This window comes from Myxocyprinus asiaticus, chromosome 8 (genome assembly GCF_019703515.2).
Source record: "Myxocyprinus asiaticus isolate MX2 ecotype Aquarium Trade chromosome 8, UBuf_Myxa_2, whole genome shotgun sequence".
In the NCBI taxonomy this organism is placed as follows: Eukaryota; Metazoa; Chordata; class Actinopteri; order Cypriniformes; family Catostomidae; genus Myxocyprinus; species Myxocyprinus asiaticus.
The window spans coordinates 6,393,832-6,418,818 of record NC_059351.1 but is presented as its reverse complement, the minus strand read 5'-3'; the positions used below and the strand labels follow the sequence as shown (position 1 = coordinate 6,418,818).

General features: G+C 38.2%; 1 protein-coding gene across 1 annotated transcript in view; it reads right to left on the bottom strand.

The window, feature by feature from the left end:
• Window positions 1–18,266, bottom strand: part of LOC127445502 (melatonin receptor type 1A-A) — a 67,193-nt gene extending 48,927 nt beyond the window's left edge. Inside the window, exon 1 of the mRNA XM_051705630.1 lies at window positions 17,933–18,266. Within this exon, the coding sequence (XP_051561590.1) occupies window positions 17,933–18,116 (184 nt within the window). The 5' untranslated portion in view covers window positions 18,117–18,266. The remainder of the gene's footprint in view (window positions 1–17,932) is intronic.
• Window positions 18,267–24,987: the final 6,721 nt, after the last annotated feature.

Below are 24,987 nucleotides of genomic sequence, written 5' to 3'. Positions count from 1 at the left end.
AAGTGCCTTGGTGGAAGAGTGGAGTAACATCTCACAGCATGAACTGGCAAATCTGGTGCAGTCCATGAGGAGGAGATGCACTGCAGTACTTAATGCAGCTGGTGGCCACACCAGATACTGACTGTTACTTTTGATTTTGTTCTAGGACACATTATTCCATTTCTGTTAGTCACATGTCTGTGAAACTTGTTCAGCATATGTTCATACAAATATTTACACATGTTAAGTTTGCTGAAAATAAAAGCAGTTGAAAGTGAGAGGACATTTCTTTTTTTGCTGAGTTTATTTCCGAGTACAAGTCAAAAGTCTAGCAGCTGCATTTTGAACAGTTTGTAAACGATTAATGTACGAATGGTTTATCTCTATATAAAAAGAACTGCAGTAGTCGAATCGAGATGAAACAAAAGCATGTATCACTCTCTCAAACTCTACAAATGATAAAAAACTCTTAACCTTAGACAATTATTTATTATTGCTAAAATACTCGGCCCAACAACATTAAAAACCTGAATAAGAAAATGTGTAGGGATAATATCATACAAAGACATAGTAGGTTTTAACTGCTTAATTATATCTTGACACGAGTTTAAAGAAATTGACTTAAATTCTTTAAAAAATGATTTACAGCAAGATGGATCAGATGGATCATAATCTGAAGGTACAATACGCTGTCTAATATCAGTTATTTTATCTGTGAAAACGTAAGAAAACTTTCACACACCATAGCTGATGCATCCAAGTGAACAGTAACAGGAGGATTGATCACATAATTTATAGTGGTAAAAAGAGTCCTAGGTCTATGACAATTTTTTGCTATAATATCCAAGAAATACTTACACTTTGCAGATTTTACTGCTTTCTGATATCTGTTCAATGAGTCAATATTTCAAAGGACACTTGTAACTTGTCCTTTTTCCACTTTCGTTCGGTTTTTCGACAGGCCCCTCTTAGTGCCTGTGTGGTGTTATTTAAACAAGGATCAGACTTAGGTTTTTGTTGTTTTTCTATAGAGCTATAGAGTCCAGGATGTCAGTACAGATTGAATTAAACATCACAAGATGTTCTTCTGCATTTAAATTATTGGAAGGGCAATCAAGGTTATAAATTTGACAAGCCTCCTTAAAAGACACTGAGAAATCATCACTAGATGTAGAACTGAACATGCAAGTCCAGTGTACTGGCCTCTTGGATTTTGAGATTTCATTTAAAAAAGAACAGGCTTATGATCAGAAAAGCTTAAATCACAGATTTTAAGATCACATATTGAAAATCCATGTGATAAAACAAGGTCTAATGTATTACCTTGTTTATGATTGGGTCCATGCACCATTTGGATAAAATCAAAAGAGTCAACAAGACTAACAAACTCCCTTGCCAAACGGATTGAGTCACAGCTAACATGAATATTAAAACCCCCCACAATCAAAAGTCTATCGTGCATAAGAACAATTTCTCCTAAACAATTTGAAAACTCATTTATAAAATCCTTGTTAGGCTTCGGCGGACGATACACCACTGCGATCGCTATTTGATCCTTGACCAAGTGAAACAGGAGTACTTCAAAGCTTGAAAACAATTCCGTTTTTAAAATCCAGCAACAAAAGTTCCTTTCAAAAATGGACACTAGCCCTCCACCCCTACCAGTTGACCTGGGGCAGTTTAAAAAGTACAATTTGAGGGCACAAGTTCAGAAAATGGATTTATATCCCCAGCACTCAGCCAAGTCTCAGTCACAAATAAAAAAATCCAGATCATTTGAGGTGAAGAAGTCATGCAAAATGAATTGTTAATTACACAATGCACATTCCTTAAAACACAGAGTGATACTAAATTTAAATGGGTGTACAATGGTCACTGTGCTAGAACCAGTTTTGAAGTGGGGGGGGGGGGCCTCAAACAGGCTGGTCGTGACATCATCACAACAACATTAATTAGTCAGTATGCAGAGTGTGTTGTACACCCAATTTGCCAGACCAGCTTCCACAACTGTCAAAACAATGGTGATTAGTTTTTTATCTTCATAAAAATTTGTCAAAAACTGTCCCCTTACACAGTTCGAATGTTGACGCAATCAAACTAAAAAGAATTAAATCTGCTTCCACAGAGAGAGACTGGCTATGTGCTTGTCATTATTTTCAGTTCACACAAACCGCTGCTCAAACGTTTTTTTTTTTTCAACAAATGAAATGCTGTCCGTTAAGCCATCGATGATGAAACTACTGGAACACAGAATTGGTTCAACTGCGGGATCTTGTGAATGGGTTCCTCCTCTTTATGTATCTATTAAAGTCTCAATCAGACAGTCTTTTGTTATTTGTGTCTGCATTCAACAACGTTACACAAGTACAGTACGCCCTGTGTTTTATTCCATTTTTAAAGCAGCATATTGCATTTGATATTGTGTGACTTGAAGAGCTAAGGGTTAAAGTAATTTGCTCATCCCCAATAAAAGGGTACAAAGCAATATTTTCCTCATTAACCTACTTTGTCTAATGCTGCTTTTCTGCTCAATCTTGTCTTACTTGCAATTAAGACAAATGTCCCTCTTGAAAGAAGAATAAACACAAAACCAACAGAGTATGTAAAACTGTTAATTTGCTTGTTAACATTGTGCTATCAGCATATAGTCATTCTACAACAGGGCTAGTCAACTGGTGGCCTGCGGGCCAAATCCGGCCCGCCAATCATCTTTGTCTGGCCCTCCAACTGATTTTTGATCAAATTGTCTCGCCATCTGAAATACCAGAGCGCTCTCTGTACAAAACTCAGCGCTCATGGGCGCAAGCTTCAGCAATCAGCGGTGAGTTTAACAACGCTAATTGGCACGTGCAGCAGCATTCAGCCATCTTCAGTTGTGCTGACCAGAGCACAGGTTTAAGCTTTTCTGGCAATAGTTTAGTTACACTGCTTTGCTTAACATGGATCACACAGTTTAGGTGAGCATTTTATAGCGTCTTTTCCAATCAAATTTATTTATATAAAATTGTTTGGTTGTGTGGAGTGCGGTCAAATCTACAGATGTAAAAATGATCACCGCAGTTGTTATGGAAATGTTGTCAGCACATATGCACATTAGGCAACAAAAGCAATCGATTATGAAAACTGAACGTTCAAATAAAATGTGCTGAAAAGTTTCATTTTATTCACTATTCTTGAAGTGTCAAACGATCTTGTCTCATCTGTTTAGGGTCTGTAGGGCTTGGAAAAAAATTATAATGTGAAACTGAACATGCAAATATCCTGATTATATTTGGTTCTATACAGCTGTGAGTCAGCCATCTCAGTCACAAACAGCATCAACTCAGTTTGTTCTTCTTTTGCCATTGATTACCTAAACAAACATCTGGCTCCTGCACTGGCTATTGTGTGCAAATTCACAATATTTGCAGGACTAATTTTTTGCTCAATGTATAGGATAATACTTTATAGATAAAATGGAAAAATAGACATTTTATCTCTCTCTATTATTTATTTTTTTTTTCAAAAATTAAATTAAATTTAAATGCATTCTTAAGTAAACTTCATATTATTATATGACCATTGTTTTCATATGTGGGTTGATATTGTGAGAGAGCTTTAGCAGATCTAAATGTTTCTCCTCAGCTTTAATAATTTATAAACAATAGCCAATAAAAAATTTTCAAAGTAAAGTTGATCAAAAAAAAGTCATATTTGTTCTTCAGCCAGATCTTATGAAAGAATTTATGGCCAGACCAATATACAGTATACCCTGTGACTATTTTAATATAAATAAATGCACTGTATTAAGGTTTTTTTTTTTTAAGTAACATGTTACTTGTGACGAAAGTGTTTGCTAAGATAAATATGGAAAGCATTTTGGCCCCCACCAAGTTTTCATCTGGATAATCTGGCCCCCGCAAGAAAGTAGTTGAAGAGCCCTGTTCTACAACTATCACGCAAGTCATATCATGTAAATTATAACTATCTACATAAACATCCTATGTGTTAAAACTACATAGGATTATAGTCCTTTCCAGGAATAAACTGTAACATTTGTTGATGTTTCTGCTTGGGGACTTGCTATTGGCTGTTGTGTTTGCATTACTAATGAAGTAGGTCTGTGTAGGTTTTGGGGACTGTTTGGGGGTTTTATTAACTAACATTTAAAAGTAATTGGGGTTATAGATATGTTTTGAGTTCAGCTTAATGTTAAATATGTCATTTTATGTTATGAAAGGGGGTCTTTAATGTTTTCATTGTTGATTAACAATGGTTAAAGAATCACAATGCTTGGTCTTCTAGATTTCTTCCTAATCATAGCAACGCTGTACTAAACTATACTTTAAGTAGTTAAATTTTTATACAACCAAGTATACTTAACATATCTTTAGTTGCACCACAGCACTGCTATTGTCAAACTAAAGTGCATTAAGTACAAAATTAATTGTTCCAATTTAGCAGACTTTAAGTATACCGATTTATAGCCTGCCAGTAATACATTTTAGTATACTGAAGCACCCACGAATAAAGTGTGCTTAAGTCTATTATTTTTTCACTAGGGCTGTACTGCTGGTTTAAGTAATTTCTCTGTGCTCGGTTCTCAGATTGGACTGTCTGATCATTCATTTATTGAACTATGTTGTGAAACCCCTCTCCCCAGGTCATGTCTGAAATCCATTTTAACCAACCGCAACTATAAATCTACTGATCCTGTATCCTGTTTCTGCATCAGTACAAACCTCATACCTTACAGATATTACTGAACTTACCTGTCCCATTGACATCCTCACTAAATACAATACATCTGTTTCTAATGGCATTGATTTACATGCCCCTCTTATTAGTAGACTTGTCCCCTCCACTCACTCGTCTCCCTGGTTTACACCTGAACTTCATACTTTGAAAGCTGCAGGATGCTGGCTTAAGAAAACTGGTTTAAGTGTTCACTCATCTGCCTACAATGACCATATGCAGACATACAAATCTGCATTAAATGCTGCACACTCTGCATATTTTTCTTCCCTTATCAATAATGCCTCTTCCAGACCCAAAACACTCTTTTCCACTGTTAACAAACACACCAACCCATCTGTATCTGTTATTTCCGATTCTACCGAGCTCTGTCAGTCATTTCTTCACTTCTTTCAAAATAAAATTAATTCACTATACAAACTTTTCCCTCCTTTTGTATCTCAAGACGCACCACAGGATTTCCTCACTGACCCCATGATTGGCACATCTCCCTCCTCATCAACAGGCTTCTTAGTACTGGTATTGTCCCTCTAGAACTAAAAACCGCAGCTGTCACCCAAGTTTTAAAAAAGCCCGGCCTAGAACCTTCTGACCTTAAAAATGACCGTCCTATTTCAAGTCTCCCTTTTCTGTCCAAATTGATGGAAAAAGCTCTCAGCTACAATCCTATCTGGCCTCACACAATCTCTTTGAGTGTTTTCAATCTGGTTTCCGTCCACTCCATAGCACAGCAACTGCACTCATTAGAGTCGTTAATGATTTTCTAATGGCCGCAGACTCTGGTGCCCTCACTATTCTTGTTCTCTTAGATCTCAGTTCTGTATTTGACACTATATCACACAGCATACTCATTTCTCACCTCTCTGCTATTGGCATTTCTGGTACTGTCCTTGGTTCTTATCTCTCTGACCGTCATTACATCTCTATTTGTCAGTCAAAATCTACTACAGCTCCTGTTTCTCAAGGCGTCCCTCAGGGTTCTGTTCTTGGTCCACTGCTCTTCATCACTTATATGCTTCCCCTGGGTCACATCATCTGCCGGCATGGACTCAACTTTCACTGTTATGCTGATGACACACAGCTTTATATCAGTTCAAAACATACTGCACCCTTCCCCACAAGCTCCTTATCTGCATGTATCAATTACATCAATACCTGGATGACCAATAATGTTCTCAAACTTAACACTTACAAAACTGATGTACTTTTAGTTGGTTCCACAAATTTGACATCTCGCCACTCCGATCAGTCTGTTGATACTGATGGTGTCCTGGTCAGACCCTCCTCTACAGTCAGAAACCTTGGCATTATTTTTTAAATCTTCACTCTCCTTCCTCCCTCACATCTCTTCTCTCACTAAAGCTGCTTTCTTTCACCTCCATAATATTGCCAGACTACGGGCAATTCTCAATATAAAAGATGCTTGTTCACGCTTTCATCACTTCACAACTCGACTACTGTAATGCCCTCTTTTCTGATCTCCCCATCAAAACAATCAATAAACCGCAATACATTCAGAATTCTGCAGCTCGGTTTCTCAGTTATTCCAAGAAATCATCTCACATCACCCCCATTTTATGTAGACTGCACTGGCTATCTGTCTCCTTACCGCATTCAGTATAAATGACTCCTCACAACATTTAAAGCTCTACGTGGTCTTTCCCCTCCTTACATCACAGATCTTATTCATCCCTACACACCATCTCACTCATTCAGGTCTTCTGACTCTGGTTTACTACTCATCCCACATTACAAGCTACCATCACTGGGAGCCAGGGCTTTTAGCACTACTGCTCCAACGTTATGGAACTCTATCCCAACCTCAACAACTATGACCTCAACACCATTTAAAAACCCACCTCAAAACATATCTCTTTGCCCTAGGTCATTCTAACTCTTAATTCAACTGTTCTTCTGTTTTGTTTTGTTTTTTATTTGGGTTGTGCTCATTCGTTGTGACATCTTTGTCTGTGTGTATCACTCAGTCTGTGTCCCTCTGTGGTTGGGGAGAGTTAATGTGTACACACATACACGCACACACTTGTACCTGTAGAGGAGCTCTGCCAATATAGCGCTTGCAATCTCTCAAGCTGGTATGATTAGTCTGAGTTTAATTGAAATGGTATTCACTGCATGAATATTATCTCTCTTATCTCTCTTATTATATATATATATATATATATATATATATATATATATATATATATATATATATATATATATATTTGCTTGATACTTGTAAAGCGACCTTGAGTTTGTAGAAAGGCGCTATATAAAATAAACGTATTATTATTATTATTATTATTATTATTATTAAGATATCTATGGCAATAGCACGCAACAGTGCCCGCCCATTTATTTAGCCATATTGGTTCCGTATGTATTCATTTTTTTCCTTAGGTATTTCATAAAGTCCTTCATAATAGAGTTCTAAGCCAAGAACCAAAACAACCAGCTCCAAGGTGAATCACAACATTACAAATTTTGATTTGAAGCAAAAAAGTATTTGAAAATCCGACAAAAAGACAAAGGTACAAGTGGGAAAGAACTACACTCCCTTGACGTTTTATGAATGATGTAATCAAATAAAAATTATGGAAAAATATAAAACTAATGTTTTAAAGTTGTTGATTACAAGTGTAGAAACTACATGTTTTATGTTCATTGGAAAATTGTTAGATATATACAAATATAAGTAGTTTGAGAGTTTAAGGAGACCAGCTCAACTGCGTAATTCACAGTGCATCATGGGAGTGCAGGGCTGCGGGGCTCTTTTGCCCCTTCGATTCTCTGAATGGTCGATTTATTTTTTCCATTCAGGATTATGGATAGTGTAGTTCTTCACTAGAAATTACGCTATTAAACATGATTTTTTACGCGGACGGAACACAAGCAAACCCATCGATTAAGAGCTCATGGTGGGTCTGTCTTTAAAGGTTTATAATTTGGGGTTCATCAAATAAATGGGGATTTTTACTTTCGGAACCACACTGTTGCACTCAATAGTTAAATGTTTTACTATGTGAGACTTGGGCATTCTATTTCATTTTTGTTAATACTATTTTTTCCCAGCCCGCATGTCTTGTTTAAGCCAGCAGTAGAGAAAAGTCATTTCAGAGGCAGAGAATATTATTACATTTTGATTATAAAAAAATAAAAAAGAAGAATGTGGAATAATGAATTGTGTGCAAGAAGACTAGAGACTTTAATTAACAAAAACGTATTTAAAAAAGTTAAAGCAGTGTTTTCTTACTTGTGTTTGTCACCAAAAGTGTGAAAGAGAGAGATAATATTCATGCAATGAATACCATTTCAATTAAACTCAGACTAATCATACCAGCTTGAGAGATTGCAAGCGCTATATTGGCAGAGCTCCTCTACAGGTACAAGTGTGTGCGTGTATGTGTTTACACATTAACTCTCCCCAACCACAGAGGGACACAGACTGAGTGATACACACAGACAAAGATGTCACAACGAATGAGCACATCCCAACCAGAATGTCTGAGCGAGAGAAAGAAAGGGAGAGAGAGGGGGTTCACAAAAAGGTAAAAACAGAGAGAGGGAGGCGAATCTGCACAGATGGATGAGATGGGGAGGAATGCAGGCCAAAAGACTGAGAGAAGGCTCCTAAGGACAAGTAAATAAGTGAGCATGTCAGAGAAGCATCTCTGCACGAACATATCAGACTATGTGTGAAAACGTGTGTTGTGCCTTTTAAAGAACATGTTTTGTGATGCCCACTGCAGGCATGAGTGAATTCAGTGCTTTTCATGTTGACTGCTTTACGGGTCACTGTCTCTCACACTCTGGCAACTACACGCACACACACACACACACACACATTACTCTTTCCAGTCACCATGCTACTCTAGTTTGCTACATGCATGTTACAAATAAGGACACAACACTACTACAGCACACACCAACCCCTTTCCATTAGCACACACATAGCTCCACTTACTCCACACCAGAGGCATACGTTTGGTCAGATCTAACAGTAAGAAAGTATAATGCTTAATCGCATCAAGCTGCTGTCTTATTGTTATGAGCACACATTAGGAGCATTGTGTAATTCTACTATTGGCACGAAGATAATATTTTTGTTTTCCCAATTATCGGCCAACAATATACTGTATAGGCCACCGATATATCATGCACCCCTAGCGAGAACACATGAGAAACAATGGCATTTAAGTGTGAATGATGTCAACCTGACGATATGAACATGAATGTGATGTCAGATCTTCGATGGAGGGTTGTACATAGTGAGGTATAGATGTTTGTGATGAGGAGGAGGGCTGGGCTGGGCCATGACTACTCATGCCCGGCCCCCAATTGGGCTAATCAGAAGAGGAGAAGAATAAGCGCAGCTGAACGCGGTAGTTCGGGAGAGAGAGAGCCACATGCAGCTGCCATGTGTGTGTTTGTGTTGTGTGTCTTTTTGTTTGAATTAAATATTATTTTGACTGTTCAGTCGGTTCCCACCTCCTCCTTTCCCATCCTTAACCTTTGTTACATTGGTGCCGAAGCCTGGGAAGGAGGATGGATGTGCTGTCGTGGAGTCCTTGCCACTGTTATCCGCCCAAAGCAGCACCGAGAGACGGAGGAGTTGCTGCCGGCCACCTGGAGTGGTGGAGCCGCTGCCAGGGGCGGAGGAGTTCCCTACCAGCTGCCAAAACGCGGAGGGGTGTTAAATCCGTCAGGGATCGGAGGACTGGCTCTGGTCTACCCGGAAGGAGTGGCTGTCATCCGCCAGAGGGTGGAGGAGTGATTGAGGACCAGTCGACGTGTATCTGGGAACCAGCGAGCAAGTTTTTTTCTCTCTCTCCTCTCTCTGTCTCTCACTGTCGCTCTGCCTTGCCTTTTCCCTCTCCTTTTTTTTTCTCTTCCCCTCGTCCCCCTCCCCAGCCCTAGAGAGGTGGGGAAAAGCCTGCCGGCAGGCGGGGCCTGAAGGGCAACACCATGTACGTCATGCCGGGGGTTCCCCGGCCTGAGGCAAAGGAGGGAGGAGTGTAATGGGGAGGAGGGCGGGGCCGGGCCGTGACTGCGCACGTCCAGCCCCCAATTGGGCTAATCAGCCAAAAAGAGGGATAAGTGCAGCGGAACACTGCAGTTCGGGAGAGAAAGAGCCACATGCAGCTGCCATGTGTGTGTTTGTGTTGTGTGTCTTTTTGTTTAAATTAAATTGTAGTTATTATAGTTATATAGTTATTTTGACTGTTCAGCCGGTTCCCGCCTCCTCCTTTCCCATTCTAACCTTGTTAAAATATTCTAAACTGATGCCTGATATATCGGTCGATACTCGGACTTTTGGTATCAGAAAGAAAAGTGGGAATGGTGCACTTTTAAAATGTACCTCAATTCTTTATCTACATTGGAAAGGTCTCTCCACGCATTCTTTATTTGTGTGTGTGTGCGCAAGTGTGCGTTTGGGAACTCATACTGTATGCCTGTTTGAGACAGAACACATGGGCTCTGTGGGGGGTTACAGATGCAGCAACACAGAACACAGCAGGATGCAGCAAAATAGAAGCACACATCACCAACTTCCTGAAATTTACTATCCTATCAGCTTATTGAACATTGGATGGGCTACAGCAGCAAAAGACCCCTCCAGGTAGAGGACTGCATTAGGATTGGGATCCCATGGGTCCCGCGGAACCCAACACAAATCTCTCGGAAGCGGGCAGTTTTAACTTTGCTGTGGGTGGGAGTGGGCAGTCAAAAAATATACCGCGGGTCCCAGGATTTAGCTAGCACTAACAAGAAGCATGGAGTCAACAAATGAAGTTGAAAAGAAGATTAAAGCAGGTTTTTACTATACAAAACCAAAGCAAGGCAAGTCTGACATTTTGACAAATTTCTCAGTTGTGACCGATTCACAGACTGGGAAGACAGTACATCCTGCGTTTCAGCGCCAAAGCTTGTCGATGCTGAAATAGTGGAATATCTCAGCACCCGACTCTCGGACAAGTTCAACAGAGAGCGCTTTCCTGTGCTCTCTGTCGAGGTTTGTTTTTCATCATCTGAAAGGTCCTGCGACTTATAATACAAAGCGATTTATATACATAATTTATTCGTAACTGATGTCGCTGGTCAAACACACACCCACCAAAACAGATGAAAACATCAGTCATAGAGAAGGTAGAAGTGTTTTAAATTGGGTAATTCAGAATATTTCGTGTTTACAAAGTACTTTATGCAACCAGTTTAAATATTTTGTCCATCATAACATATTGTTCTAACAAACTCTAAACCGCAGTCAAATGCAACTCCTCACATGCCCATAAAATAACGTTTCATCACACTCGTGGTAAAAACATTCAGTCAGTGAAACGGATAATTAATACACCGCAAAAGAGGGATGCAAATATCAGAAATATCTACAGTCACTAACGTAAATGAATGAATAGAATACAACAGGCATATTGTTTACTCATGGACTAAAAGCTGTTTATTTGTGCACAAAATTTTACAGATATTATAAGGGTGATTCTCAGATTACAGGCATATTTCTATCCCTAGGATGTATTTCTAGGAAAAACACATTTTAAAAAACTATTTTAAATGTCAATAGTCAGTTTAGACAAAGACAGATCTAGACTTTTTTTATTGTGTCTCAAAATAATTATTTAATTACATTTTATTTGTGTGTTATGATAAATAATAGTAAAAAAAAATTAATTAATAAAAATGCACGTTTTGGTGCTGTCCCCAACACTGAGTTTAAATATAATGCCATAAAATCATTAAAGATTTCCTAAAGATTTTGCTATTGTTAGTGTATTTGAATTAAACATTGTTTAAGCTAGCATATTATTAGCAAACTTTATGTATACATCTGGATCTTTATTTCCTTTAATTTATACCTGTTCCTTAATGTATCCATCATTACCAACACACTCTACACTATGCACTGTAACAAAGTTTTTTCAACATTAAATTTACTTGGTAGCCATGGTAACTTGAGATCCTAGTGGAACACATGTCTGTCAAGAAAGAAGACTGGTGTTTTGATGTCCAGAAAGGTAAGAAAATGTACTCTTTATTCTCAGTGATAGGCATGTACACTTATTACGTGATAACACCAAACAAGTAATATTTTTGTTAACTTAAATTATTATTTTTTTTATTTTTTGCAAAAATGGCAAATATGTCATCACAAGCACAATCATCACCAGCACTTCACAGCTTGTGATAGTGATTACGGGTCGTGGTGGTAATGATGACACTCAAAATTCCAGCAATCCAATTCTGCCTCTATTCTGAGAAATACCCATAAAACAGATGTGGCTTACTTGTCGTATTTCTTTCATTAAACATAAAAAGAATATGAGAAACCGATACACATGATTACTTAAAGCAAATTCTCCCATGTAAAACAAGCCCAAAACACTGTGATATGATTCTGAGGCACTGTAGTCTTCACAGAGCGTGTTTGACATCTGAAGTCCCATTCACACATTTTGTCACTGCAAGAGACAGGAGACCATTCATTTTCAATGAGAGCTGGCGACTTCCGGCGACACGAGCGACAGGATGTGGGCGTGTCAAGTGACGAAGTAACAAAGTTAAGAAAAGTTCAACTTGATGCAAATGCAGAGCGATATTGCACAGCGACAGCCAATGAGAAAAGAGAGTGACGCTCACATCATCTGTCTCCTGTGAGATAGTGGAGACGAGTGCAGGAAAGATGGAGGAGTTGTTGTTGTCACTGTTCTTTATCATGCTTCTGTAACAACATTCATGGATATAATAAAACAGTGATGCATGGATAACCTTGTCATAAATTGTCAGCATTCTGAGTGAGTTTGTTTGATACATTGAAAGATAGATCTTTGTGTTGATATAATGCATTGAGTATTGATGCAGTTTATAACACTTTCTCGTCCAGAATGCTTATTTTTAGCGGCAAGTAAATTAATTTCTTATCAAATTGAATAATGTACCAAAAATTGTCAACACTGCATTTAATGCATACATTAACAGATTGTTTGTCTTGTTCATGATAGGATACATTGAGCACAGCTGTATTTTATATAAAAACCTGCAGAATGTTCATTATTAGAGGCAAAACAAGTGATTCCTTGTCAAATAAGAATGATATATTTGTTTTCCTGGCAATCTAGCTCATCTGTGATCAGATTTTCTGAAGCTATGGCCAGTTGTGCAGCCAGCCAATAACGTTAGAGCAACAGCAGAAGGAACGCCCACTAGTGACAAGAAATACAGTGACTAGCGATATCTAGCTACAAAATCGCTGACAGTGTGAAAGGGGCTTTCTATTACACCTGTGAATAGGTCGCACTGGCAGAGGTTGCATTAGGCAGGCACTAGGACCCAGGAGCAGCCGCCAGACTTCCATTCACTGGTTCAAAGCAAGCCCCTTTCACACTGTCAGCGATTTTGTCACTAGATTTCGCTAGTCTCTCTAGTTCTTGTCACTAGTGGGCTTTCCTACTGCTGTCGCTCTAATGTTATTGGTGGACTGCACAACTGGCCATAGTAGCGTTTTAATTGCTGATTACAGATGATACTGCAGATAAAACTAAGATATCATTCTAATTTGACAAGGAATCAGTGCTTTTGCCTCTAAAATGCACATTCTGCAGGGGAGAGTGTTTTATATAACCTGCAGCAGTACTACATGCATCATATCATTAAACAAGTCAGACGTTATATCAGTATACGAATCAAACTCACTCAGAATGACGACAAGATTTTGCACACATCATTTTATTAGGTCATATCTATGTATGTGGTTACAGACAAATGATATAGAAAAGTGAAATCGCTCACAGAAACTTTTAACTTCTCCTCCGTCTTGCCTGCACTCGAGTCGACTCCAGTATCTCACACTCAACCTGCCTGGAGATGGATGACGTAAGCTCCTCTGTCTTCACTCTCATTGGTAGTCGCTCGCGATTGTAGCTTGTCATTTGCATAAAGTTGAAATTTTCTCAACTTGTCTTGTCGCTCCCCACGGCAATCTCTGTCGCCAACGGTCGCGACAGTTGGTGTCGCCGAAAGACGGTGTGCTCTCATTGAAAATTAATGGGATCGTGTCGCTTCCTCGTGCGATGGCACTGGCGGTGTGAACGGGGCTTTATATGTGTTTTTTCTCTAAACAACGTGATTTTGAACCAGTGCGACTTATAGTAAGGTGTGAATATATTTCTAAAAAATACGATACATTGTTGACTAGGTTTAAAGGGCCAAACTAAAAAGTTGCAATACTTTTGCCCAAAGTATTTAATTTCAAACACAATCCAGATTAACTAGGCACTAAATGTGCTTGCAATGAAACAGTGCTGTGCCATGAGAAAACAGGCTGTAAATGGAATTTTGTTTACATTTTCTACTGAACATGGCAGCAATTATTCATCAAATGATAGAAGCACTTTAACTTGGTATACTGTATATACGGAAGCATAGTGTATTCTTGGGCTGTCAACAGGGCTGAGAAACTAAATTCGAATTTTTCACTAAATTATTACCAAATATATTCTCATTTTAATGACATTATTTCAGTTAGAGGAAGAAATGCTACAAGATATCCGATCACCAGATTTTTAAAATTGACATTGTCTCCTAGTCCACAAGAGGATCCATTGAATCAATATAAACTAAGAGGCACAGTGTTATTTTGTTTTTGGAAAAGAACATGCTGTTAGCAAAAGTGCGTTCCATTCTAAATGAAAGTGCATACAATTCTAAAATCAAATGATGTAGCCAGTTCTTAATCTTAGTTAGAAAAGTAAAATGAGAAAAGGCTTCAATGGAAAATTCTATGTTAACAGTATCACCGTGGACTCAAGTGTCGAAATACCAGCGGTACCACAGTGTTTTTCCTTAATTACAGTTGTATGCAGAGTAGTACTATTCCCAGATAGTGCAAACAGCAAACATGTCCAGTATGAAAACCACCTTAAATCTGACAAATATTGGAATTTCTCATTTTAATTTGACAGCCTTTGTGTAGTCAGGGGCTTTTTCAGCATTTTAGGGTGTTTTCACACTGAGCCAATTCAGGTGCCTGGATCACATTAGAGGAGTGAAGCTGTGCAATACAAGTATGCCAGATCGCGGTGGTCTGATGCAACCTCCACAACTTAACACTAAGAACAGGCCAACCAGATGGGAAATTGCTTTAAGAGCTAATTTTATGATCATGTTTATATTGCACTATTACCTGACTTGCATAATTCTTTTAATGAATCGGGTGCATAAACAACACAAACTGTGCAATTCATTCTTAATGTATTTCCTCCACAGACTAACCCAGCAATAGCTGCTTAAATCAATTATTTCATTGCTTTCATTGGGGAAAAAGTACAACAATTGTGGTTGTAAAAAGTGGTTTAAATGCATTCCTATCCAATAAGAACCACCCACGGTCTTCAATCCATGGAAGTAAAAGTGTGTTTGCGGATAGCAGCACCAATTATAAAAAATACCACTCCAATGTAAACCTGAGCTGTGTGCTTAAGCTTGTGGGTTGCATACAGTAAGAGCTCTTTGTGACCACATATACCACACACATCCTCTTCTGACCTAAAAACAAGTCTCCGGTTGCCCACTACACATACAATGACTTGAGAGAGAGTTGTCCCAGATTATATCTGAGTGCTGCAATCACACAGGCATTCACTGCACTCCTCCCCCAGCACACACTGTCACTTGTTCATCTGGCACTATGGACAGTCATATGTCCAGCAGTTGTGGTGGCTGCTGCCATGATTATTCGGAATTTCAAGAAGACAAGCCAGTGCAGTCTCTATGGTCATTGTTTTAGACAGCTACAGCATGGCCAGGGGAGTCCATGGTAAAATTGTGTCCCTGTAGTGTCCTGCTCTGTATGTCTCTGAGCTGATTTGCCATATACTGTATGATTCCAACATATAAGTAAGACCTTTAAGAAAGAAAGTGAGTGCCAACCCTCAATAAATGTAAATGTTTTTTTAGCGTGGCTGTCAATTTAATCAGCAAAAGACAAGAAAAGTGGAGCTGAAGAGAAATGTCAACATCATTCTGTATCTCTTTAACGCACGTTCCTGGTCTTATTGAGCATGATTCATCTCCGTACGTCATTCCAGTTTGAAAAAAATGTTTGTCTAAGTAATCTTATAACTTGCTCTGCCTCTAAAATTACTTTTCTTCTCAGATGACATCATAAATCCCTCTTACTTTTCAACCTCTCAACTTCAACCTGGTTCCATTCTGGTTTGTAACACCCAATTTTCACAGTCCAATCAATTCCTGGCGGATAAACTGTCCCACAGTTTTCCGCATTTAATGTCCTATCTACAATATCTTAGCCTATTTTTAAGATTTATTCATTTCAATTTCATAACAAAATTCCATCAAATTGGACTGTGTAATGTTTACCAATATTAAATTAATAAATCTTAAAATATATTTTTCTATTCTATTAAAGAATACTCAATTCCATTTGATGGAATTTTACTGTGAAACTGAAATAGGTAAATCTTTTTTTTTTCTTTCTTTTTTTTATTTTACTGTATAGATCAGATTATGGAAGGTGAAGTGTTTCAGGTCGACTTTAAAGAAGAAGAAAAAACTGAGACAAACTCAGTCAACAATCTACTTGATTAGACTAAATCAAATCACATGTATTACTACTTTTATAAGCACTTCTGAGAAACACCTGGACTAGTATTTCTATCTATTTGTCTCTGTCTGTCTGTCTGTCCGTCCGTCCGTCTGTCAAACACTGTATTGCATAAGCATGTGAATATTTAATTCCTTTCATTTTCAGAGATTAAAATGAAATGCGGGGATTAAAATAGCCATACCAAGTGAATGAAAGCATGAATCAAATGCTCCATTGGCGAAAGAGATGCGCACATTGTGCAAGCTGTGACGAGTGGGCAGCGCAAATGCGCATGAGTACTGTCAGAGGGGAGCGCGTGAACTTAACACTGGACTAGAAATAGCCTCCACCTGCACACGATCTGGAAACACTTTTGCGCGCGGATGTTCCTCGTGCACCGAGGGGATTGCGCGCTATCTCCAAACAAACAGTTCACTAATGTCTTTTCACATGTTTTCAATGAGCGCCTTGGAAAATTGTCAGTTTTCACAGCGTGGGTCGAAACTTAATTAAATTGACTTTGCCGTTGTTTTTCCGAAGACTCTATATGACTCACATTTTCCACCACTTATCCGCTGGTATTAAAGGTTTTGGACAGGTTTCCTGTCCGCGTGCTGTTTTTCCAGTCCGTGATTGACATGACATGAAATGCAATCCCATGGCACTTCATACTGATGCGGACAGATGAATGCCAAAATAAACTGCTATATATCGGGCACGGCACCTCAATCAAATTTAACGAACGTGTTCATGTTCCCTAATAGCGCCAAACAGCCTCTCGGTTGCGTTCTGCGTTTAAAACTCAGATGTGTGCCTAGACAATCTCAAAAGATGAAACAGCAAACAAGAGGGAAGAGCCAAAGCACATCTGGTGACAGGTACACAGTGGTGGAGTCCCCAAAATAATCCAGAAACCACGATTTCTTTAAAGCAACATTTATGGAGTTTGTACTCTGGATTGTATGGTTAATGTGACACTTGCACCACAGAAGAATACCAATGAAACATGAATGAATAGTTATTAAGACAAAAAAAAAAAAAAAAAAAAAAAAAATTTTAAAAAAAGAGGAAAAAAAGGCGCATACAGTCTAGGTGGTGCGCGCGATGTTATTTGTATTTTATTTTTTTTAGCAAAAGTGTATTTACAATTTGCTCTATAATAACAAGTTATTAATATGAATTACTCAGTACTTACACATGTAAATACACTCTAACATGAACACTAAACTATAACCAACAAAACGATTTATTATGATTATGTACATTTTCGTTAAACACATTTCTAGTTTGAAGTGCATCGTTTGCATTTGAAATTGGACACCACAAAGAAACAAAATCTTTGTTATATCAAGGTTATGCATCGTAATTGTAAACCTGCGAGGCTATTTCAGGGAAGCATAAACCGGCGCGTGTACCAGGTCATGGCACGAGCGCTCGTCTCCTCTCTGAATCCTGCTTGTCATGTTTTTTTTTTTTTTTTTGGTGTATCCTCTCCCGTGTCCCTGGTTTAAACAGCATAATCTGAACAGTGTATATGACATAGCCTAAATGTGACCCACGTGTGAAACGTGAGTATACCTGTGCCTCGCGCGCGCAACTCACCTGCGTTCCGAAGTTTCTTGTTTCTGTAGACTGAGAAAATCACCAGCAGGTTTCCTAAAATATCCACCACTATAGTGAATATGAGGAAACACCCTAGAGTAGTAGTGACCCAGGGCGGCCGGTGAAGCGCTTGCTCGCTAGGGTCCGGTGCAGAGGTGTTCAGAAAACTTCCATTCATAAACATTGTATATCTTCATGAAGCTTTTCTCAATCAACAAAACAAACGCGCCTGGCGCTCCGAGCAGATCAGATGGCGCGCGTCTCTCCGGTGGCCTCTCATGTCTTCACGAGCTCTAGATAAGTTGTGCGCCCGGACAAGTTTCCTCTATGTTCTGGTCGGGGCTTTCGCCTGTCGCGGTCTGCACTTTTATGGCTATGCGTGTACCCATCACAGTGTTGGTAAACGACATACACAGACAACTTCAATGCTGCTGTGAACATGTAATAAACAGCAATATTGTGTGTGCTGCCACCCCGCGGTCGTGATTGGAAATGCGGTTTCTGCGCTTTGATTCACCATTTCCAGCTCTGTGAGCGATCTGTGATTCATGCCTACCTACATTCATTATTATGTATCCTCACTAAAAGAATCTTTATTCAGTTTTTCCTCTTTACATTCAGGAAAATGCACTTGATAGAGAAACAGCAATCTCTGTTTTTACTGATCTTCTCCTTTTTCTTCTTCCTCTTATTATTATTATTGCACTAATACAGTACACAAATATAATAGAAATTATATTAAATATATAAATATAAATTAATATTGATAAATCCTGTTTTGAATGCGTGTTGGTCAGTACAGCGTTCCAGCTGTGTTAAAGGGATTGTTCACCCAAAAATGAAAATTCTCTCATCATTTACTCACCCTCCTGTCATCCCAGATGTTTATGACTTTCTTTCTTCAGCATAACACAATTTAAGATTTTTAGAAGAATATCTCAGCTCTGTAGGTCCATTCAATGCAAGTGAATTATGGCCAGAACTTTGAATCTTCAAAAATCACATAAAAGTAATTCATACGACTTCTGGTCAAAGCTGTTCGAAGGTGGAGATTTATAGTAAAAAAGGAATTTAAATATTTATCTGTTTCTCACCCACACTTATTATATTACTTTAGAAGACATGGATTTCACCACTGGAGTATTATGTATTACTGTTATGCTGCCTTTATGCGATTTTTGAAGATTAAAAGTTCTGGCCATTATTCACTTGCATTGTAAGGACCTACAGAGCTGAAATATCCTTCTAAAAAAAATCTTCATTTGTGTTTTGCTGAAGAAAGAAAATTATACACATCTGGGATTGCATAAGGGTGAGTAAATGGTGAGAGAATTTTCATTTTTGGCTGAACTATCCCTTTAAGATCCACGATGCTCACCATAATTTGTGTCCTTATTTCATGTAATAACAATCTAATAGTCAAAGCAATAGAGCAATCCGATCCATATGTCATGCCCAGTGGCGGATTTAGGCATGGGCGACATGGGCAGTTGCCCAGGGCAGCATCTTGCAGGGGGCGGCACGAGGCACCCACACAGACAAGCCCCCCCCCCCCATCAACAACTTTGGGGGCGTGTTGAAGCGGGTTTTGCCCAGGTCACCATACAAGCTAGAACCGCTGGTCATGCCTAACTATACCCTTCAGTTCTGACTACTGTATTTACTACCTATTGTTTAACTAATAAAAATTGTGGGGGCCTGGGTAGCTCAGCAAGTAAAGACGCTGACTACCACACCTGGAGTCGCAAGTTCGAATCCAGGGTGTGCTGAGTGACTCCAGTCAGGCTTCCTAAGCGACCAATTGGCCCGGTTGCTAGGGTGGGAAGTCACGTTGGGTTGACCTCGTGGTCGCTATAATGTGGTTCTCGCTCTCAGTGGGGCGTGTGGTGAGTTGTGTGTGGATGCCACGGAGGACAGCATGAAGCTTCCACATGCAATAGGTCTCCGCAGTGATGCGCTCAACAAGCAACATGATAAGATGCGTGGATTGCCGCTCTCAGACGCGGAGGCAACTGAGATTCATCCTTCGATACCCGGAGTGAGGCGAGTCACTATGTCACCGCGAGGACTTAGAGTGCATTGGGAGTTGGGCATTCCAAATTGGGGAGAAAAGGGGAGAAAAAAAATTATAATAGAAATTGTATATAATAAAAAAATAATTTCATGGGAGCAAGAAAGGCAGAGGATTCTATAACAGCACTTTTGTGACTGTAACCTAAATACTTCAAAGGTCTCAAGGTGAGCTGGCTGTCTCTTTAACTTTAGTTCCAAAACTTGAATTTGTGATGTTCCATCAGCACTCTGCCCACAGCAGAACTCAGATGTATCCACTGCTCAAGCAGCCTGTCTGCCTCAAGCCATTACGATGCCATTTTAATGCACCGCTGTGCTTCTAATGGCTCCAGTCGTGAAAGCAGTTAATTACTGGCTCTCACTCTCTCTCCTTCTGTCTCTCACCCAACTGTCAGGTTGTCAGGTTGTCTCAAGGGAGTCTTAACTGTGACACATTTTTTTACATTTATAATGAATAGACTACACATGAAATAAATCAAAATGGAGAAATCTGTTCAAAATATTTGAAGCAGGAGACATTCCTGAGAGCGAAAAATGAAAATGTCATTGGACACTGTCATTGTATGGAGATAAATACTCTATTTGGAAAGGGCATTACTGTTTCACTTGTGACAAGCATCGGTCTAATTTTTGTTTTAGGTCTATATGATTGGAAAAACTTTTCAGAATACGGTACAGTTACAGTAGAGTCAAATCACCATTTTTGAACGATTGGATTATTTGAACTCAACTTTGTTCTGTAATTATATTTGTATGTATGTATGTATGTACTGTATGTATGTATTTATTTATTTTAAATGTTATAATTAATATTAATTTAAATTAATTCTTAATTAATTTATAATTTGGGCAAGTAAGAATATTTCCCATGTTGTATTGTACTTCAAAGCTGAAGTATGCCATTTTTCTTGTGTTAAAATGCTTTCTCCTATCCCAGCTGAAAGGGAATAGTTCACCCAAAAATGTCAGCACTCTCATGCCAACCCAGATGACTTTCTTTCTTCCGCAGAACACAGACAAAGATTTTTAGAAAATCAGCTCTGTAGGTCCACATCAAAAAGCACATCAAGGCAGCATAAAAGTGATCCATGCGACTCCAGTGTTTAAATCCATGTCTTCAAAAGAAATATATTAGGTTTGGGTGAGAAGCAGATCAAAATGTAAGTCTCTCTGTTTGTAAAATTTAAAAAAATAAAAAATAAATAAATCTCCACTTTTTTTTGCATGATGCCAATTTGCGTTCTTAGAGCATATCGCCACCTACTGAGCATGGAGGAGAATTTATTGTAAAAAAGGACTTACAATTGATCGTTTCTCACCCACATCTATCATATCGCTTCAGAAGACATGGATTAAACCACTGGAGTTGTATGGATTACTTTTATGCTGCCTTTATGTCCTTTTGGAGCTTCAAAGTTCTGGCCACCATTGGACCTATTTTTCTAAAAATAAACATTTGTGTTCAGCAGAAGAAAGAAAGTTACACACATCTGGGATAGCATGAGTGTGAGTAAATGATGAGAAAATTGTCTTTTTTGGATGAACTATCCATTTAATATGTAGAGTCAACTAATTAGACATATGTAGGTTCATTTCAGCAAAAAGTGTAATCACATTGCTCTCTTTCTTTTTGTTTTTGTTTTTTTGTTTGTTTTTTTGATAATCCCATTCATCTTTACACTGCAACAATGGCTCAACCAATGGCGTAATTTCTTGGCAGGACTATCAGTTTAATTGACTATTGGAAGACAGGGTGAGTGTTTAAAACTCTGTTTGACAACCCTCTTTATTTTTGCAATTCCATTTAGTGATGCTAGTTGCGCAGAAATTACACACTTCAGCTTTAAGTAAATTACCATGACATCATTCTTGATTGATTATGTGCTTTGCATTTTGATCTCAAATGTAGGCTATTGGATGCAATTTAAAGCCAACGTTTCAGGGAACACTGTTTGCTGTCACACAGATAACTGGAGTTTTCTGAGAGGTTCCCAACACAGAAAATAAGAAACACACACATTCATCTTCATGAATGCACATCTTCAAACAATGCACATGCACGTTAAAATCAACACACTCATACCTGCCAAAATGTATCTGTCACACTTACACAGAAGAGAATTTTGTGTCACAGTAGGGATGTACGGCATGCTTTGATGTTAAACTGCTCCACGGTGACAAATGTGGGTTCATGATTTGGCTGTTTCGATTTTAACACAGAGCAGACATATTTCTTTAACCACTTATTAAAACAGAACATTTTCCAGGTCTTGCTTAATTATCTCAGAAAGATAGAAAAGTGAGAATGAGAGGGGAAAGCTCTTTGTCCAATCAGACAATGAGTTTTGTAAATGACATTAAAAACCCAAATCAACGATACTGGAAAATTCTGTTTGGGGAACTGAAATACAACGTAACTTCATTTCTGATACCTGTCAATCCTGAATAAAATCAGTAAGATAATTCATCAATTATAAAACGCTTCTTACATACTGTATACTGTATAAAATTGGCCTATTAAAGGAATAATTCAGCCAAAAATGAAAATTCTGTCATCATTTACTCACACTCATGCCATCCCAGATGTGTATGACTTTCTTTCTTCTGTAGAACACAAATGAAGATTTTTAGAAGAACATCTCAGCTCTGTCCTTACAATGCAAGTGGATAGTGATCAGCACTAAAAAGCTCCAAAAAGCACAAACAGTCATAGTAAAAGTAATCCATACGACTCCAGTTGTTCTTTTAATGTCTTTTAAAGTGATATGATTGCTTTGGGTGAGAAACAGATCAATATTTAAGTACTTTTCACTATAATTGTTTATTTCAGGTCGCTCTCCAATGAGCATGGGGAATCACTTTACGCAGCCTCTCGCATGACATCAAAAATCAACAGAAGTTTTACAAATATTTTGTATTGAATTGAAGTGAAAAGATCTTAGATTGAGAGATCTCATGTTGTTTCTATGAATTTTTATTTTAATCTCAAAAACAGATCATGTGGGAGACAGCAAGACAGTACTGTGAACTCAAAGCCTTCATCTACCTGTCACAGGCAAAGAACACCATAACCCTTTCTCTATGTGTGTGTGTGTGTGTGTGTGGGCAGGTTTAAGTGGTTTACAAGGACTTTTCTTAGGTTACAAACTGGTAATTACAAGGGTATTATACTGTAAATGTGGTTTATGAGGACATTTCTAGTGTCCCCATAATTCAAATCGCTTAAAAAACATGCTAAATTATGTTTTTTTGAAAGTTTTTTGTGAGGGTTAGGTATAGGGGTAGGGTTAGGGTTAGGGGATAGAATCTATAGTTTGTACAGTATAAAAATCATTATGTCTATGGAGAGTCCTCATAATGATAGCTGCACCAACATGTGTGTATGTGTGCGTGTGTGTGTGTGTGTGTGTGTGTGTGTGTGTGTCCAGATACACGTGAGAGTAAATAAGAGCCACATTAATAAATAATTACATACCTTATGTTCCAAACCATGAGACAATAAAATAATCTAGTTTCGGCATCAGTCCAGATTAAATGTGAGCTTCAAATCACATACAGTATATGCAAACAGCCAGTGCCTTTATCATATTATTTCCTCAAAACAGCAATAAATACAGAACGACAAATTATATTGTTAGGATTAAAGATATTCGCACAGTTGCGTTTACACAAGAAATTAAAATAATCTAACGTATCTCTACAGCTGTTTCCAACAGCACTGATTTTAGTTACATATAGTCATGCTGCAATAATGCCCTCTGCTGTATTGCACATGATAGTACACCTGTCACCTTGAGCAGAAGTCTTTTTTTCAGGCAATGGACCTCTTGCTGGATAGAGAGTTAAAGCAGGGACCATCTGTTACATATTGTTTAAAACTAAGTGTTGCATTTTAAGCCTGGCCTATATTTCGGGGATAGTATGAAATTCAGATATTTTCATTCTTTGTAATGATGCTTACATTACAAAGGAAAGACTTTAAACATTATTGATTTTTCACTTGCAATATAATTTTATGTGGGCGGGACAATGAAATATTTAACTGAATTTTCTTACCTTGAGCTTTGGTTGAAATTAACCTGATATTGAAATTTTATTGAACATATTGTTTTTACAAAAATTAGTTTGAGATCAAATAATAATTGGCAAATCCCCTGCGGTACCACCCACTAGGGGTCAAGGACCCCCTGTTAAAAAAACCCTGACCTAAAGTACACATTTTACTGTCATGTTTGACTAGGACATGAGATAGGGTTTGTATGGAATTTTATTTATTCTTTGCTTCAACATTATTTTAAGATACATTTTATATTAACACTTTGCAATAAGGTTGTAATGGTTAACATTAGTTTACTACATTATTCAACATGAACTAACAATGAACAATTTACAGCTCCTATTAAAATTGATGATGTTCATATATTCATTTTTAACATATACTTACACATTAGTTAATGCATTACAATTGTATTTTTCATTCATTAACATTTTAATGTTTTACTAAGGACATAAGACATGAGGGTTTGTATTGAAAAATATTTTATTTATTTATATTTTAATTTAGCTTTAAAGGGGTCATGACATGCTTTTGTTTTTTCAATTATTTAATATATTCCTTGAAGTTCACTTATAAAATGAGTAAAGTTTTTAGCACAAAAAAAAAAAACAGTCATATATTTGTAAAACATGATCATTTTCCACCCTCCTTCTGACCCTCTGTCAGAAACACTCGGTTTTGGAGCTGCTTCTTCTTTAAGACTTGACAGTAAACGCCCACAGTTATGATTGGCTCTCTGCTTTGACTGACCTGCTCTCTCCTTGCCATCTCACTTTTAACCGCTGCTGGGCAGGGCTACGGAAGTGATAAGGTAAAGTTGGTGTTGATGTGTTTTCTTATTTTTTGATTTATGACTTTAGTGTGACATATTGACATTTTGCATTACCAAGCAACTGTTTGCAATCCCACTGAGTCGTGAGGGCGT